Source organism: Phoca vitulina, unplaced genomic scaffold, assembly GCF_004348235.1.
Source record: "Phoca vitulina isolate PV1807 unplaced genomic scaffold, GSC_HSeal_1.0 scaffold8, whole genome shotgun sequence".
Classification (NCBI taxonomy): domain Eukaryota; kingdom Metazoa; phylum Chordata; class Mammalia; order Carnivora; family Phocidae; genus Phoca; species Phoca vitulina.
Window position 1 is genome coordinate 17,982,688 of NW_022589711.1, and position 19,219 is coordinate 18,001,906.

A 19,219-nucleotide genomic window follows, 5' to 3' on the forward strand; every position below is an offset into this window, starting at 1 on the left:
ATGGGGTTTGAGCAGTGATTAAATTTATTATAGGCATTATTGAAACACAGTGGAGTAATGTATACAACTTCTGTGAACAACAGAAGTTTAGGCTATTTATAGAAGAAGAATACAGGGATATTAAAGTTGTAGCTTTGAAATTAATTCCCCAGTATGTACTTAGTAATGAATAACTTGGGAAAAAGAAAGATGACTTAACTTTGTAAATGTGCAACTAAATGTTATGAAAGTAAATTTTAAAGAATTAAACAAAAAAGATGTTTTAAAATATTTATTCAATATTCTCATTAATAAATGAGTGTAAATGAATCATGTGATATTGCTATTCTCTACAGTTGGATATAACTACTGTGTTTGCAGGTTTCAATAAAAGTCTACTTCATATTTCTACACACATATATGTGTGTGACAAAGATAACTTTGCTTGTTGTAAATAAGTCAATACACAGGGATGTACAAAAAGCAAGTATTCTCTCTCACTGCATTCAGTATCACCACGTCAGTAATCTTGGCATATGGTGCGTGCCGATCAACTCATACATAGTGCACTTCTACAGCAGTGTTTTGTTTTTTTTCTCAGAAGTGAGAAAATACACTTTATATTTTTTAGTTAATATTGTGGATATCTCTTCTGATCCATACTTTTAGGTCACTTGAATAGCTCTGTAATATGGATGTGTCATGATTTTTGGACCATTCCCCTATTGCTGGACATTCGTAGTATTTGCAGTTGTTTACTATTATAATGTTAAAATTAACTTCCTTTTCATATACCTTTACATATGGATTATTTTGTTCCATAGGATATATTCATAAAAGTAGAATTTGCTTGATTAAAAAGAATACCTAAAATTATTATTATTGAATAGGTACTATATGAGCAACATAAGAAAAAATTCAGAGAGGAAAAATGAATATAAAAACAATGTCCTCCATTACACATTGATTCATTTGATGCTTAAAAAGAAAAGTTTGGAGAATCTGTCATCTAATATATATATCAGCCCAGGCAGGGCATTGGATTAACTAATTCCACTGATTATCGATATCCAATATTCAACGGACCTCTTAATTTACCATGCACATTGCATTACAATGTGTGGCAGGTTTGTATTTTACTGGTCTTTAAATTGGTCAATTCCATTGCTTAATAGATTTTAATCTGAAAATATGTATTTTGTGGATTACAAAAATTACCAGATTTTCAAAGGATATGCAGACCATTTAGTACACAAATTTTCAGTTTTTACTGCTCTTCTTGTACAAAATAAGACTTTGAGAATCAAAACAAAACCAGTGATGACAGTTTGGCTAACTAGTCTTATGACAAATGCTTAAAGGAGCTGCTTAGAAAAGACAACAATATGTCCCCTCCGCCCCCATCACAGTGTTACGACAATGAATTATGATACTGTATTATCACTAGAATGTATGCTGCTTGAAGGCATAGATTTATTTTCTCTGATGTGTCCCCAGTAGCTAGGGTAGTAATTAGGTATAGGATAGGGACTCAATAAATACTAGTTGATTGCATATTATTCAAATTTAACCAAGAACTTTAGGACATAGGCTTTTAAGTGATCTGATTCCAACATTTAAACGAGAGAGGTAAGAGACATTGACTGTACATAGTATGCATATAAAACAATTGAAATAAAGTAACATACTGAGAGGTAGTCAGATGGAAATCATACCCTACATTATCAAATGCATCAGATCACAAGTAGTCCTATTCTACCACCTAGTTTTAGCTTTCACAGGGCTAGGTTAGTTGCTCCGATCCCAGGAGCATCTTTGCGTGATGACATACTTTATTACAGGTACGTAATACAACTCAACTTATACATAGACAGAAAAAAATATAGGAACTGTCATGAGACCCAGAGGCACATATATTCAATTGGTTTAGATTTGATAAAAGTTTTGATAAGATTCCTTAGGAAAAGTGAAGACAGATCTTTCATGGTTTGTTGATATTAAACTGGAAGCAGAAGTATTGACTGATTTTTTAAGGTCCTTTCTACCATTTTGATCCCAGGAAATATACTTTATAAATTCAATAATTTTTTGTCAGACAGAAGTGAATAGGAGAAATATATGCCCTCAAAACTATGTGAAACTACTAAAAGGCAAGATAATTTTCAACTTTTTTGCATTTTTTTTTTTACCCCCAGTGGTAAGAATATAACAAATCTTTGAAAAACCCAATAAAACATATGAAGTGCAAATTAGGCCCTTGTCTTTCATAAATAATATTTCTAGAAGTAGAAAATTAAAATGTTTCCAATTAAAAGTGCTTATTAGGTTAATTTAACTATTACCTATGTAATTTTTAAGGAAAAGAGCTATTTGTAGCCATGATGTGTATCTGATTTGACAAAATATATGCTTTTTACATTGGCCATAAGGGCTAATAATCCTATAGAGATATAAGTAGGAGAAAAATAAAACTCTAATTAGTAAAATTCTGTTGCTATTTTGGAACTACAAAATATGTTACTTAAAAAAATAAAATACAGGGCGCTTGGCTGGCTCAGTTGGTAGAGCATGTGACTCTTGATCTTGGGATCATGAGTTTGAGCCCTACGTTGGGTGCAGAGATTACTTAAAATAAATAAATAATTAAAAAATATATAGATGTTACTGACTCACAAAATGCTTTCAAAACTTCTGAAACAATTTCTTTTTGAAATTTATTTCTAAAAGTCACAGAGACAAAACTTTAAACGTGACACATTTTTACTAAGGATACATGCGTGAGCAAAAAAAAAAAAGTAAGCACGGGAATACAAAAAGAAACATAGTAAAATTTTAATGAATACAGTATTGTGGATACAAGTAGAATACCACTAAGTAAGAACTGTATTTACCTTAGAAGTCTAGGGTAGTATGTATTGAGATAAATGGTTTAGGACAGCCACTTCACTATTCACAAGTTAATCAGTGCTGACCAGAAACTAAAGCAATTTATATTTTAGGTTAAGATTTTCAGTGAAATTATAGGATGAATCTTCTATTTAATGAATATGTTTTAAGGTGATCTGCACTCATTTAAAGGCAGCTGGGGCAAGTCAAACCACAGAGAGCCCTCACAAAGACTAAGCACCAAATGACAAAATGTTTGTGGCTTTCATTTTGGGCCACTTTAAATTTTATTTTGTTTAAATGTGTTTTCCATTAACATTCACATACAAATTCTTTCAGGCAAAAGTTTTAACATGGAACTTTCTGCTTGGAGATCTTGCCAACTGTTACTTACAATAGTTTTTAAGCAATGAATACTTCAGAACAATCCCAAGCGGATACTTAATTGGTTACAATTGTAAGATGCAGAGCTTTTTCTTCAAAGTTTTCTGGTCCCCCAAAATTCAGTAGGGCCAAATGCATTAACTGGAAGTAGCATTTGTTTTAAAAAAAAAAGTCTTAACGATGATAATGAATAAAATAACTATTTAGGCTCTCATACACAATCTTTCTAAATTTTCACCCTGTAAGAAATGATTACAATGTCCTTCAGGTTTGCTATATGCCCCACAGAATAAAACAAAACAAAACAAGGAATTTAACATTTCAACAAGCTAGTAACTATTTACTGTAAGCATATAGTGAAGTTCTGGAAGACATACTACCATACTTCAAGAAAAACACTATTAACAGGTAAGCATGTGTTGAAGAAGGCAGTTTATAAATGAAACATTACAAATCTTATGTTTATGCATACAACTTATAAAATAGAAAAAATTGCTATTTTTCCAATAGTATAGCATCACACTAACACTATATAGTTAAGATCGAAAGCTTCTGTACACACATCCACTACACCTCCACAGCAGCATACGCCTTAGACATTTTCATTTGTTATCCAACATATGCCAACCATGGTTTCACGGATTTGTACCAGTTCGAGCAGGCTAAAACAATCATTCTGCCTTATCAATTGACTATGAGACAAAGTTAACCAGTTTCAGGGAACAAAAAGTTTCATAATCAGTAAACAAACATATTAAACCTCCACAACAGGATGGAAAATGCTTCTAAGGACATGATATAATCCTAACAGGAGGATGGATTATGCCCCTAGATAAAGTGTACGTGGGAATAGTTAGGAGCCTGGAGAAATACATTAAGACATATGGGACCTAAATGATCAAATCAGTAATAAGTACTAGAAACTCAAATGTGAATTATTGACTTTTCTTGTGCAACATCATCCAGTTTACTGCTTAGGACTACTCAAAACTGTTCTGCCACTACATGTTTGCTGTTAGTGCAAATTAATATTGAAATAGGGAGCAGTCTGAATCACATGGAATTTTGAAAAATTAGAATGATTGTATATCTAACCTTATTTTTGTATTCTGAAAATGCTATAAAACTCAATTATTTTCCTAGCTTCTTAGATCTTCTACCATCTTAGATAATTCAAATTAAACATGGTTGCCTGCAAATTCTTTACTAGGGGAAGTAAAAGCAAAGTACATTTTGGTTTTGCTGCTGGTCTCATGTATGTGCTTTAGCAATGACAGCACTACTCCAGGCATTTATTGTGCTAGTTTACATAACTAAATATGAGAAAAACTCATAGTTCAAATTTTGACAAGAAATTTTTTTTTTTTTTTTGGTGGCAGGCTTATTTTAAAATGAAAACAAAACAAAAACCCACTTAAAATCTAAAAATCAGATGGGCATTTTAACAACCTGAACTAGGAACTTAAGTCTATGAAAGAAACTTAGACATGGGAAGCTGTTTCTGAAAAATAGAACCTTTTCTTATTCACTTTGGCTTTTTTTTTTTTTAATGAAGATTTGTGGTAAAATGACCTCAAAGAAAATTCCAAGTCACATAGGGCATTCATGTCAGTGCTTTGTAATAGAAATATATTTTATAAGTATTTTAAACTTGAATGTTTTCAAGGAATTTAAGATTCTTTTTTAAAGCTCTAGTCCAAGTCTTCAGCTGTTCAGTTTTTAAAAAATATAATTTGGGTCTCCAATGGAGAGGACATAACTGGGCTAAGCTACTTTGATGACATTACAGGATAGTGAGGTTCACAGAGAGATCATTTCCTGAACATGGTTGACCTTTAACAGAACTGATTATTTCCTCACCCAAACAGTTATGCAGGATACTGCCACATCTCCACTACAAAAATCTTGCCAGTCTTTCTAGACAATTGTTTACCATCCATGTTTAAAAACCTTGTACCACCAGAGGCAAAGCACATAAAAGTGAAAATAAGTAAACTTCTTTCCAGTCTATTTACCTAAAGTCTTATAAATCATATGGAAAAATTAATGTATATAAAGTAATTTCTTTATTATCTGATCTGTCAGCCAAAAAGTAATTACTAGTTTTCTGTAAAAACAGGAAACTCAATCATAAAACGTGTTTAAATTAAAATGCCAATCTTGAAATCTTTTAACATCAAGACATTAAAAAAAAAAAAAGCTTGCAAATTCAAGGGGATGCTTGAAATGAAAGTTATGGTTCAAAAATTTGTTTATAGTAAGAGACTAAAATCATGTCACTGCAAAATTCCCCATGGCTTTTGGCACTGACACTGAAAGATTTTAGTCTTTTGGTCACTTGAAGCTGCTACTAAATACATTAAGCCTTTTTAAAAAGGGTGAAAAAAGACAGTGAGGAACTGAATGATAGATAAGGTAACTACATCATATACACGCATAGTTTGAAATAAAGACAGTCATTTCTTTGAGGGATCTGAAGATATAAGAACAATTTCCCACCATCCCTTCCTTTTTGAAGAGGATCCTCTAATCAGAAATAATTCCTTTAAGTTACTATGAGTGGTGTTGCCTGGCAGCAGCTTCAATTTCCTAGGCTAGTGTTCAATCCAAGTAATTAAGTAATCTCACAAGGAATAATCATATATGGCAACAGGGTAAAAAAGCAGGGCAGTTCTTCCATGCACAAACATTTCAGGAGAAAAACCATCAATTTTAAAGATAACCATCAGGTTTCAGGTATCCTAGCACACTCTAAACCCTAAGTTTTGCTTTACACCATTGGTGACTAAAATTAACAAGTTTTGCAGTGAGGTTTTTTTTTGTTTTTTTTTGTTTGTTTTTTTTGCCTGCAACTATATACACATTGCAAAACTATTCTGCATCACATGATTTTAAATGAAATAAATATAAAAATGAACCACACAATCAACACATAACTTTAATACTCCACATTTATCTTGATCACAATGGTGGTAACCTCCTTGTCAACAATCTTGTGAGTTGAGGAGTTGATTCTCATTTTCATATCCATCAGGAAGATATGCTCTCCTCAGCTGGTCTGACTTAGGTATGGAGCCTCCATTCTTCACATGGCGAGACAGGAAAGCACGGACTGCTGGATGATCAGCCTTCTCAAGTGGGATGTTGGCTTCCAGGCACATTTTCACAAAGTCCTGGATAACACTGACTTTCTCTGTTTGCGCAGTACTGTTGCACTGAAGGGATGCAGTTAGGGGCCTCTGCTTCTTTCTCACATTCTGCTCTTCAAATTCTGCCTTCCTCTTGGTATGAGTCTTTGACTTAAGGTGGTCACTAATGGCAGACTTGCGAACATGATTCAGAACCACATTGCAAGAAGTGCAGAAGAGTTTTCCTCCATCTTCGTGCAGCTCACCTCCAAACTCAGTGACTCGATCCAGGGGAGTCACATACAAAGCAGTCTTAGAACGGTTTCGGGCAGGTGGTGCTGTCACTACAAATCTTTCCATTCTGACTCTGAATAAGGTTCTTTCAAGACAAGAGAAACAAAAATAACTGTTACAACAACAGCTCATTCGGGAAGTAATTAACAATAAAAAGCAGGTATAAACATTTCAAGACTTAAAGACTTCAGAAAACTTAATTTAAATTAATAGACTGTGTGTCCATTAAGTCTTACCTGAAACGTGTAAGGAAAGGCAAAACCAGAGCAAGTTACTAGTAACAACTGGGTCCATTCCTTGAATTTGATGAAATTCAAATAAATTAGAACTATGAAAAAAGAACTCCAACTAACCCAGATGTCACTATCTTTTAGGAAAACCTAATCTGATGTCAATATTTAGGGTATTAATTATGTTACTCTCATTCAATTTAGATGTGTACTGAAGTTTAAAAGAGCTTCTTTTACCTTCACAGTTCTGGGACAACTGATTTTAGGAACACAATTGTAGGCAATTGTGTACAAAGTTTGTTCAAACAGGTGGGCCACTAAACTGGCCTACTTCTATATGAAGATTTGTTCTGAGAAGAAAAAAAGCAAAAACTGAAAAAGAACACAGACCAACTGCAATTAACAGCAGCAACAATGACATTAAATGTTAAAGCCAAGGTACAGAGCTCAAAGTCGGTCATTTTTTAATGCATATATACCTCCACTGAGTTTTCTAGAGCGTGATAATCAAGATATGCAAAGTGCTTTTTCTAACACTTTCCCCCTCTTTTTTCCATTAAAGACTAATACGTTTGTTAATTATTTATTTCACTTATTAACTGGTAAGTTAGAACAAATCTAAGAAGTTAACACAGTGCCTAGTAAATATGATAAGTGCTCAATCACAATTTGTTGATGGAATAAGTAAATGATTATCTTTCCTATTTTTCCAAGTATTTAACTCAGAAGCAGCTTAATAATTTCTCAATTTACCCTAGTAACAAATTTTTTATGATCTTTGCCAAAATCATGACATTACATTATGGACACTAAAAACTTGACATACTGAACAAATGTTGTCAGTGACAACCATTTGTTCTCTGGAGCCATGCCTTTGGGCCAAGCTCTGACATTAGCTTATATATAAGAAATTAAAATTAATTTGATACAATTCAAGATGGAATTCTGTTCTCTATAAATACGTTAGAGAAAAATTCCTAAGTACATTCTCAACAACAATGCTTTAAAAGTGTAATCAGCAATAATGGAGTATTCTCTTAACCCATACTAGAGAATTCATAATTGGGTTACAGAAAATCTTTCTCAAAAGAACTCTAAATTGCCAATGTGTTAGACACCTGTGGACATAAACTGAGAGACAGACTTAACGTTTCACAGAAATTCTGCAAAGTATGATAAAGTTTAGGTTTTAATACATTTGATTCTATTTTCTTTCCGTTAACAAACTGTTCAATGCTTGACTCTCATGTGCCAAATACTGTATTAGGCTATAGGTTTTCAATGGCAGACAAGACAGACAGGATTCTTGCCCCAAAACAGTTAGCAATGAATTCCATTACACATGTTGGTACTTTAAGTCAATGGTACGTATTTTTCACTCCTATAGAAAATCAGTCAAAATTGTGATTATTTTGTTCTAAGCTAGTTATGAAAAACATTAAATATCTGTGCCCAGGAATACCTAAATCTTTCGCTGTGAAAGTCTTCTGTCTTTAAATATTTGGATTTCAAGCTTTAAAACAATAAACATGTTCATTATTCTCTGAAGCGTAAAATGCTCAATCGTTTGTGCTAATGTGAAAGGCCTAAACATTCCAATGTCTTGTAACTTTCAAAAAAAAAAAAAAAAATCTGTTTGTGTTACCGTAGAGGCAAATATCCACCCAGTAGAGGATGCTCGACTTTACAGAGACCCGAATAACAAAAGTGTTTTCAACAGAAGGTAAAGATATTTTAAACGAAGAAGTTAAAAAGTTAAGAGCAGGAATTAGCCAACAAAAGCGAAGCAGCAAATTATCTACTAGATCTTATTGAAATAAAACTCAGAAGTTTTCAAGTTTAAGTGTTTACCCGATCACTTTCCAGTTTTTTTCGTCTTGATACTTAGTAGTGAAGGGTCTCCAGCGCAAAACCAAAGACGCTTGAAATCCTGGCACTTTCGTTTGTTCAAACCCGGAGATGCCTTCAAATCAGTTTTTCAACAAGTGGTGATGGGGAAATAGTTTCTGGGCTTGCACCCTATTTTCCCTGCGGTGCCGGGAAGTCATGCCTTTACTGTAAAACATGAAAAAAAAAAATGGAAAGAAAAAATGGGGGAGGGGGAGGGAACGAAGGGAAGATAAAAAGACGAACAAGAACGACACAGCCACCACGGAGGTGTCTTTAAAACCGCTCCCTTTAGGTTAACTCCACACAACAAATCCGGATCCCAACGTTTACCTCAACACTCCTCAACCCAGTCCTTTCTCAGTTGTCCGCCCCGCTTTGCACCTCCTCGCGCGCCCCAGGCCCCAGGGTTCGGGAGGGGGAGGGAAAGGCGGGGCGCGGGACGTTCCCGGCGTCTAGACTCCCTCCTCCCGCGTCAAGCTCAGCACGCTGGCGCCCCACAACCCCTGCCCCGCTAGCTGGGCAGGGCCGAGACCCAGCTGCCGGCCGTGGGCCCGGGAACTCGACAGCAGAGTTGGCGGCAGTCTCAGGGGAGGAGGCGGCAGGCGCCTGGCGGAGGCGTCTGCTGTCAGGCTTCCCGTCTCCTCCCTCTTCCTCCCGCCGACAACGGCGCCCCGGCCCCGCCCCCGGCTCCCGCTTCAGGACGGAAGGCCCCGGGCCCAAAGCCCGCACCAACGGCCGGGCCCACCCTCGGCCTCCCTAGCTCCTCGGTACCGTAGGGTCGGGGCCGCCGTTAGGGGAAGTGGACGAGACCCGGTCGGAAGGGAAAGGAGGAGGAAGAAAAAAAGGAGCAAGGGGATGAGGGAGGAGGAAGACCCGTCGCCGCCGCCGCCGTCGTCGCCGTTGCCCGATCGAGCCCCGCGGCGGCCGCCGTGTCCCCCGCCGCGCCCCGTCCTCTTGCGCCGCCTACGGCAAAGCTCGTAGGCGGTCCCCAGCAACCGCCGAGCAGCATTGACCAACAGACCGCGAGTCTATCAAACAGACGGCTGACTTGGCCAATTGGAGTGGGAGGGTGGGCATGTGTATGATTGGCGGCTAGACTTCTCCAATGAAAACTGGGGGCGTGGGTGGGCGGAGCCGGAAGTAGAGCCAGCCGAGAGGCCCCTGTCCGGCTGGGGCGGAGGGAAGGGGGAGGGAACTAGAGGAGGAGGAGGTTAGCCGAGGCAGCTACAGCGGCGGCGGCGTAGGGGCTGGTACGCGCTGGGCGGCGAGAGCCTCATGGCGGAGGAAGAGAGCGATCAAGAGGCCGAACGCCTCGGAGAAGAGCTCGTGGCCATTGTGGAGTCCCCGCCAGGCCCTGTTGGGTTTAGAGCTGCGGGCGACGGCAGAGGTGGCGCTGGCGGCGGCAGCTGCGGTGTCGGCGGCTTTGGGATCAGCAGTCGGGATTACTGCCGACGCTTCTGTCAGGTGAGGCGCCCGTCGGCCTCCCGGACTTGTCACCCGGGTCTTGGGCCTCCCTGCGTCTCCTGGCCTTCTCGTTCTCGAATCAGGGCTGTGTCCGGTGTTCGCTCCCCCAGCCCAACAAGGAGAGAGAGTGAAGCTCCCTTCTCCACCTATCCCGCTTGGGGTGGGGGGCAGGGAGCGGGACTGGGATGACCCGCGGGTTTAGGGTTGCTGAGAAAGTGAGAGTTTGTCAGGGGTGGAGGGGCTGGAGGGAAGGAGGGTCAGCTGGCAGGAAGGCTGTGTACTGACATGCCTCCTCTCCTCCAAACAGACCCCTTACTGCCCGAGGGTCCCGCCTTCTTGGGTTTCCTACCCTGTTTCTTCTCACCTCATTTGGAATCTCTGGCAACATTTCCTGCCTTCCCTTCTCCGCCCCTTGCCCCCCGTATTCTCCCCCTTTTCGGAGATGGGTGGCATGCCCTCTCTCTACCGCCCCCTCTCCTGTCATCGCCACCCCTCCCCCTCTGCTAGGGTCTCCTGTCATCCCCTCATGAGATCCCAGTGGGCCAGTTCTCCAGTTACTTTTTTGGGAGGTGGGGTTAAGGCAGTGTGATTGTCATCTTTCCTTTTCATACCCTGGTTCCTCGACACACGTACTGTCTTTTCTAATGAACTGCTGATGGAGAAAGTAGTTTTCCTTAAACTATTGCTCTGTTACCTCACCACCCCCTTCCATGTTTTAAATTACAGTGTATTTTATGTAGACTGTAAAATACAGTGTCCGAACGGTGACGGTAAATTATTTACTTGGTCGTCTGCCACTACGATTTGATGTAGTTTAAAGTGTTTGACCATAATCAATTAGGGCAACAAAGTACTTGTCTAGGGGTAAAATTTGTGTAATTTACATTCACATCTACATGTATTTATAGTTTAAACATTTCGTTCTCATTCACAACACTCTTGTTTTGAGAACTGTTTTGGATTTTTTTTTTTTTTTAACACTCCTTTAACACTCCGTTTCTTTTTTTATTTGTTTGTTATCTTGGACGTATAGGGTTCAAATCATGGCTCCACCACTTGCTAGTTGTGTTACCTTGTAACCTAAGTAACCTACAAGTTACTTAATCTCTTTGTGCCTTCGTTTCCTCTTCTGCCAAATAGGGAGAGTAATTAAATGAGAGAATATGTAAAGGATTTGAATCTTTTACATATTAATTGAACTTAGCTATTAATTTCATTGTGGTAACAAGTAGGAATAAAGTTAACAAGAAGTGAGCATTGTGTTTCCTGAAATTTGATTTTATGCCTTTGCAAGCATTGAAAGAAAAAGGATGGAGTTGACATTTTCAGGTAAGTTTTTAACACTTTAGGTTAAATAAATTGTTTTTTAACTCCCTCCTCCCACTTCCATAGATAAGTTGGTTTGAAGGTGGAAATTGTCCTGGTATAAAGTGTGTCAGTTTTCTTTGGCATTGCTCTCTGTTAAGTGACTTTCATGAAAAAAAAAATTTTTTTTTTTGGTATTGGCATTCACTGGATTTAGTGATTCAGTGTCTTTATAGTACTTATCTTCTAACTATGTTTTATATGTAGAAACCATGTTATAGGTAGACTTTGTATCTACGGTAATTTTTAATTTCTGAAAATAAGGTTACAGTTGATTTCTTTAATATAGTCAATGGCAGAAAATGTTTTCATTTTTTCTATGTTTTGCCTTTTATATCATTAATGAGCAACTTGGTTTTGGTTACATTTAGCTTTGTTAATTTACTTGATCAGATAACTGTTAACTGCTGTAGAATTTGAAATTTTCAGGGCCAGAACATTTTTGTAGAACTTTTAACTACTCTTCTACATCTTGAAATCAGTTTTAAGAACAAATGAGTAAATTTAGCTTGTGAAATACAGCATCTGAACAGTGACAGTAAATTATTTTAAGAACAAATGAAGTTGATGGTTCTGTAAAACTCCACTACCTCCTAAATATCCAAGAAAATAAACTAAACAGGAAATACTTAACGAACTTTTATTTTATATTGCTAAGTTATGAGTTAAGTTATACTGACATACTTTCATGTTACCAACTTTTACCTGAAACCTCATTACATATTTTATAGTACTCTAGATTACCAGTAGATCTGTTCTTAGGGTTCTTGTCCTAGTTCTGCCTTGCAGGTGAGCTTTGTGAAGTTCTTTTTTGTATTAAAACTTTAAGATGGAATAAAGGATTATCTTTATTAAGTTGAATTTTATCCATTGTTTAATATAATTCTAGTATAGTAGTTCTGTTTTATTTGCCAGTAAGGGAAGCATTGGCTCATATAACTAATTCCCAAAGATTGTTTCTTTTTAAGCATTTGGTCTCCTGATATTTACTAAGAATAATATTAAGTAATGTATATTCATTAGTAAATTACTTAATCATGGGTTATCTATAAAATGGATAATATACACTTGGGTGTGTGACAGTTAACCAAATATATGAATTATACACAGAGCCTTGTGGTGTTGAGAAGAAAGGCTCCTATTTATCTTCCTTTTAGAAATATGAATCAAAATTTCTTGGCAGTTAGTTGTGTGGGGAAGGGAAAGAGGAAGGAACACTTGAAGAGAGCTTCTTGTGTCTTTTACCACAAGGAAAAGTAAAACAGAAGACAGTAGGTAATGTACGTAATAAATTATGCCTACACTCAATACTTTGATGATATACTTTTCTATTTGAGAAGCAATACCAGTAATTATAAAAATCTTAAACTAAGGGAATAGCCCCTGAGGTTTCAGCTAATTTTTGAGATGATGAATTTGAGAGATTGAAAGTGTTGGTTACATGGTCTAATGTTGGACTAACTGCTTCTGTTACATCCTCCCTTGGCTCTTATTAGTAGACTCTGAACAAATGCTTAAATAGAATTGGCCCTTAACTGACATTTCATTTGCTTTAAGGAGGAAAGGAGGGGGAAAAATAATTTTTATTGAGGGCCTACTAACTATTAAGGCCTTCAAATTGGTCTTATTATGCAAGTTACATAATTGAAGTTGAGGCCTGAAAAAGTTAACTTGTCTTCAGTTTCAGTAGGTGGGCAAGCTGGGATTTGAACCCAGCCTTCAATTTCTACTGAAAGGCAGATTGAAATTACAAATAAATCCTCAAATAATTAGGGGAGCCTTGGTGGCTCAGTCGCTTAAGCGTCTGCTTTTGGCTCAGGTCATGACCGAGCCCTGCATCAGGCTCCCTGCTCAGCTTCTCCCTCTCCCACTGCTGCTCCCCCTGCTTGTGCTCTCTCTCTGTCAAATAAGTAAATAAAATCTTAAAAAAAAAATCCTCAAATAATTATAAAATGAACTTTTTCTGGCAAGTTGTGTAAAAGGGAAAAGTAGTTACTGGAAGTACTCAGGGAATCATGGATGAAAAATTTTAAAAGTACTCTTTCATTATGCCACAGTATAAAAAATATTTCAAGAAATAGATAATTATTATTTCTCTGACTTCTTTGGTACTGTGAACTATTTGTCCAATACTTCAAGGTTGTAATAATTCAACTTACCTTGCTGCTAGGTATATTGAAATGTTTTCATAATAAATTGTATGCTAGCAAGTTAAGGTACTTTGTCTTAGTTTAGTGTCAGAAAGAATATAGTGAGTGATAAGTATTTCTGGAAATATTTTGATATGTTGATTAAAATAGATTTTAAATTGTTTTTTACTACAATATGGTTAATAGCCATCCCATAAGGATGTCATGAGTAGAAAAGGAGACCATGAACCTGAAGTGCTCAGTACTATACCTAGCACATAGGTAAGATTAAATAGATAGAAGCTATTAATATTTCTGTCGTGTGAAATCCTCTGAAGGTTTAAGACGCACACTAGAGATAATCTAATCTGTAGGTCACTTATAGTTTTTATCCCATAATAAAATTTAGAGAAAATTTAGGAATGTTATATTTCTAAAATTCTGTTATTTAGGGACGCCTGGATGGCTCAGTCGGTTAAGCGTCTGCCTTTGGCTCAGGTCATGATCCCAGGGTCCTGGGATCGAGTCCCGCATCGGGCTCCCTGCTCCACAGGGAGCCTGCTTCTCCCTCTGCCTCTGCATCTCTCTCTCTGTCTCTCATGAATGGATAAATAAAATCTTTAAAAAAAAATTTAAAAAAATAATAAAAAAATAAAATAAAAAAATAAAAAATAAATAAAATTCTGTTATTTAATAGAAGACCCTGATGAAGTACTAAATGATGTGCAAAAACAACTACATTTCTCAGAGATTTTGTTTCCTTCAGGGGACCTTCAGTAAGTCTGGAGATATTTTTGATTGTCTTCATTTGGGGTTGCTATTGGCATATTGTGGGTAGAGGCCAGGAAGGCTGTTGAACATGCACAGGGCAGTCCCAACAACAATTATCTGGCCCAAAATACCAATAGTGCCAAAGTTGAGAAACCCCACTATACCCTTACTTTGGAACTCAGTGGATACTTTATGTCTGTAATACTGATACAAATGGCAAACATGTATTTTTTAAAATACATGCTAATGTCTCTTACTTTAGAGAAATTAAAATTTAAGCTTTTTTTTTTTAAGTTTTATTTATTTAAGTAATCTCTACACCCAACATGGGGCTTGAACTCATGACGCTGAGATCAAGGATTACATGCTCTTCCAACTGAGCCAGCCAGGTGCCCCTAGAGAAATTAAAATTTAATTGTTTTTGGAAAATATAGTCTTTATTTTTTAGTCTTAATATAGAATTTACATAGTGTTTATAGTTCTTTGAGTAGTTTCTTAGGGTATAAGAGTACATTATTAACAATTCTTGCTATTAATTGGAATTATTTTTTAATTTATTTGAATTTTTATAAATGTTTCATATGTATTTCTTTTAAAATATCCTACAGGACTTAAATATCAGGAATTGCATTTTGCTTCTAATAGAGACCTGACTTAAAGAGCTTAAACAGTTGTATACATTTATTTTTATTGTGAAAAGTCTTGAATGAGTAGTATTGGAATGATATGGTGGCTTTATCATCATAGTACCATCATTTGCTTTTTCTTATCAGTCATCCTTGTCTTATCTCAAGTTTGCCTCATGACTCAAGATAGTTTCTGGAGTTCCAGCCATCACATCGGGAGTTCTAAGTAGCAGGAACAGGGTGTGTCTGGGGTAAGCCAAACATATATTGCCCAAATCCTACTCAGTGACTTCCATTTCCATCTTGTTAGCTATCCCCATCTGAAAAACAATGTTAGGACTTTTTTGTATTGTTTTTTTTTTTGTATTATTTTTCCTGATAAACACATGTCTGTGATTCTGCTAGTAAGGGAGAAGAAAGCAAGAAGAGATGTTAGAGAGGCAACCAGTTTTTTTCTTTTTATCCCCCCGACAGCTTATCATAAAAAGCAGCAGTCATGCTCTGTCCCATTCTTAACCCACATATTCCCTGGAGGCAATCACTTGCAACTCTTATAGCGCTTATGATTTTTACCTCTATGTTTATAATTTTTTTTTCTCGTTATAGATATGATCAGTTAGCCTAGTTGATGGAGGAAGTAGGGAGTACCTTACTTCTCACTGTTCAGTGTGTACACTTTGATTTTACCACCCCTCCCTGCTTTCCTCTATATTGCTTCCCTTCCTTCTAACCCCTTCCTCCACTGCCCTGTCATTTCTGAGTCTCTTACAGTTCAGCCTCTTCAGAGAATCCAGAGTTTCCATTGATCTAGGAGTTGAAGGGATCTAGGGGAGACTTTGAACAGATCTGTTTCTCACTCTCACCTCCACTTTTGGAGATATGTGGTGTTTCAGATTCCTGAGATTTTCTGGTGTTCTTCAGTACAAATTAACTTGTTCCCGAATTCTCCCCCCTTTCTAAATAATAGCTATCTGAATGTTGTCATCTCTCTTTTCACTGTTTTCCTCCTTGTGGGTTTAGGTCTTTTAAAACAAAAATATTTTTACTGTTATTTCAGTGGAGTTTTCAAGTGGGAGCAGAAATAAATGTGTGTTCAATCTGCCACATTTAACTAGAAGTCTTAGATTAGTTTTTCAGCTCAATAAAGAATAATAGACATGAAAGATGATGAAAAGGAAAAGAACTGAAACTAATTCAGAGTGATTTATTTACTTTTGAAAAAGAATATCCTACTTCTTGATGTACTCTGTAGTGAATATTCAGAGCTAGAAATAATTTCATCACACAGATTTACTTTGTTCCTTCTGGCAAAATAATTTTTATTACTAAATTGCAAATTAAAATTTTAGCTTTTTAAAAATGGTTTTCAAAATTTGACACATTTGGCACATTTCCAGTGTTCATAAAAGGTGATTTCCATGGAAACACATTAATTTATTATAATTAGGAACAACAAAATAAAATGAACCCTAGATCTTGATGGCTATATTTGGGGAGCTAAATGCTTTGTTGATGTTGTTTAATGCATTTTAGGTTGACTTTCAGAATTGAATGGTACTAATTGTTCCTTATGACATTATTTGTGATAGCAAATCCTTGAAAACAACCTTAATGACCAAAGTTAGGGGAGTTGTTACATATAGTAGAATACTATGTTCTCCTAACAGTCATATTTTTAAATATTTGTTCATATGGAAAACTGTTCATGGTATAATATCTACTGAAAAGAAACAGGAAGCAGGTAATTTTTGTAAATAAAAAAGACTGAAAAGAAATATACCAAATTGTTAATAGTGGATAACTTCTTAGTGATAAGTTTATAGCTGAATTTGATTATTTTCTTTACACTTATTAATTTTTTTATATTTTCTGGATTAAACCAACTACCTTTCTAATCAGAGGAAAAATAAAGTATAAAAAACATTTTATTTTTTACTCTTCCTACCTTCCTATCTTATTTTCTGTGAATAAATGCAGTAAATGCCAGATTACTTGAGTATGATAAAATGTTAACTCCTTGTTTCCTAAGAATATGTAAATTTTTAAAAAATGAATTGGTTAAGTGAACTTATAAAGGTCATTTTAGGTTAACCAATGAAACCCTAAATTTAAATAACTTCTTTATACACAATCTTGCATTAAAAATATGTCCATATTGCTTTCTAATAACCACCCATCATACTAGCTTAAAAAAAAATCAATCTCAATTTTAATTTTGTCGATAAAATTGTAGCAGAAAATATTTTTAAGTGAAGTTCATTGCTTTTAAGTATTTTAATGATACCATCATTTTGCAGTTCTGCCAAACAGAAGTAAGGCACCAGTTGTACTATTATTGTTGGCACTGAATCTTGATTTTTCTGCCAAAAAGTACTAAACTATACCTTAGTAATTACAAACAAAAGCAGAAAAAAGAACTTTAAATGAAATTTAAGAAAGCTATGGTAAAATCGGTGTCTGGTAAGTTATTTGAAAACTTAAATAAGATCAGTTAAATATGGTTAATTGGTATACCATTTTAAATGTATATTAATATCTAATGGTAAGGATAGTGGAACATTTAAAATCTAAGGTAATTTACTTAGCTAAATATTAATTCTCATTACATTGTAAATCATTTATAGTAGTACCTAGTCTAAATTAGAGATTATTTTTAAGTTTCATAATTTCCAATAAATCTAATTCTAGATAGGTAACCTTTAGCTTTCATATAGTATATATCACATTGATTTCTTAGCTCCCTATTTCTCTGACAGGTCAGCTCATTATTTCAGCAGTATACTGTATTCACTGTGGGTCTGTTCCTAGTATGAGGCCCAATCAATGTCACCTGGTTAGAGTCATGGTGGAATACTGGCGGCAAACTCAACATGAGAGGAGTTCTGTCTGTATAATTTGTTACATAAGATCCTAAAGTCTAGTACAGTGACACTCTGTACCAAGCACTGGGTACACTCAACTCTTCAAAGCAGAGGTGAATATGAAAATAGCTGAAAGGCTTTCCATCTAGGCAGTAGGAAAAAAAGACATTGATATTATAGTTGAAGCTTGTCAGTTATATAAGGCACTGGGTATTTAGTAGTAAGCAAACATTGTCCTTGTTTTTGTGTACAGTTATAACTTTGATAAGTTCTATGAAGAATAGGTATACAATACTGTAAAAATAGGGCCTAATAAGAGGCTTGCCTATTTTTGGATTCTTGGGCAAGTTGAAGTCTGCTGAGATTTTTTGGTTTAGTTTGAACATGTTAAATTTAAGATGCCTTTCCTCAGCCAAGGAGAGATCTTGAAGATACTGGATTTACAGAATCCAGAGTGTAGAAGTGAGGTCTGGTCATCCTAGCCGTGTGGATGGCTGGTATTTGAAGCTGTGTGTATGAATAAGCTAACATAGGGAGATAATATGGAATGGGAAAAGAAGGAGGACTTAGAAATGAAACTTTAGCAACTCCATAGTTAAATTTCCTGATAGAAAAGATTGAGTCTTCAAATGAAATCTGAGAAGGATTAGTTAAAGAGGTTGGAGAATACCAAGTAACTATGGTGTCATAGAAGTCAATGGAAGAGAATGTTTCAGGATGGAGTGAATGATACTTGACATTGAAAACTATTGAGATCCAACCATTGAATTAACATGGAGAGGTCTTTGGTGACTTTAAGCAGAGCTGTTTTGATGTAGTGATGGGAGCAGGAGTCAGACTGGAGTAGTTTGAGGAGTGAGAGGCAAAGAAAGAGAGACAGTAAGTATAGATAACTTATAAAGGAGAGGAAATGATATGGGTAGAAGCTGGAGAGCTTGTGGATTAAAGGTGAGTATTTAAAAAAATAGAGCGGTGAGAATTTGGCATGTTTAAAATCTGATGAAAATGATTCATTTGAACGGATGACGTAAATCTACAAAAGAAAGAAGGGATAATCTATAATATAGGATGCCAAAAAGGGAAGGAGGGTTAAGATTCAAAGCACAAATGGAGGGGTTGCTTTATATAGGAGCTTTGGGGTAACAGGAAAGTTCATCTGTTGAGAGTACATGATGCTGGTTGGAGATTGAAGGTAAATGGAGATCTAAAATG

The 19,219-nt window shown here is 36.2% G+C and overlaps 2 protein-coding genes across 6 annotated transcripts in view; one reads left to right on the forward strand and one right to left on the reverse strand.

Moving 5' to 3' along the window:
* Window positions 1–3,120: 3,120 nt before the first annotated feature.
* CGGBP1 (CGG triplet repeat binding protein 1) lies at window positions 3,121–9,728 on the reverse strand. Of its 3 annotated transcripts, none has more exons than XM_032406334.1 (3): window positions 9,563–9,728; window positions 8,753–8,956; window positions 3,121–6,756 (listed from the first exon to the last, which is right to left on the reverse strand). In XM_032406334.1, exon 3 carries the CDS (start codon window positions 6,735–6,737, stop codon window positions 6,234–6,236), a length of 504 nt encoding a protein of 167 aa, XP_032262225.1. In that variant the 5' UTR covers window positions 6,738–6,756; window positions 8,753–8,956; window positions 9,563–9,728; the 3' UTR covers window positions 3,121–6,233. The 3 variants fall into 3 exon arrangements, with proteins under 3 accessions (XP_032262225.1, XP_032262226.1, XP_032262228.1); XM_032406335.1 differs by lacking the exon at window positions 9,563–9,728 and adding an exon at window positions 9,122–9,496; XM_032406337.1 differs by lacking the exons at window positions 8,753–8,956; window positions 9,563–9,728 and adding an exon at window positions 7,139–7,820.
* Window positions 9,729–9,980: 252 nt separating this feature from the next.
* ZNF654 (zinc finger protein 654) overlaps window positions 9,981–19,219 on the forward strand; it is an 84,406-nt gene continuing 75,167 nt past the window's right edge. For 2 of the 3 annotated variants that reach the window (XM_032406339.1, XM_032406338.1), the window contains exon 1: window positions 9,981–10,255. In XM_032406339.1, coding sequence (XP_032262230.1) covers window positions 10,067–10,255 — 189 coding nt within the window. In that variant the 5' untranslated portion in view covers window positions 9,981–10,066. The remainder of the gene's footprint in view (window positions 10,256–19,219) is intronic. The other variant, XM_032406340.1, reaches the window with a different exon arrangement.

Bases quoted from the DNA above. Each gene is read 5' to 3' on its own strand.
- CGGBP1 (XM_032406334.1), bottom strand. From the start codon at position 6,737: ATGGAAAGATTTGTAGTGACAGCACCACCTGCCCGAAACCGTTCTAAG.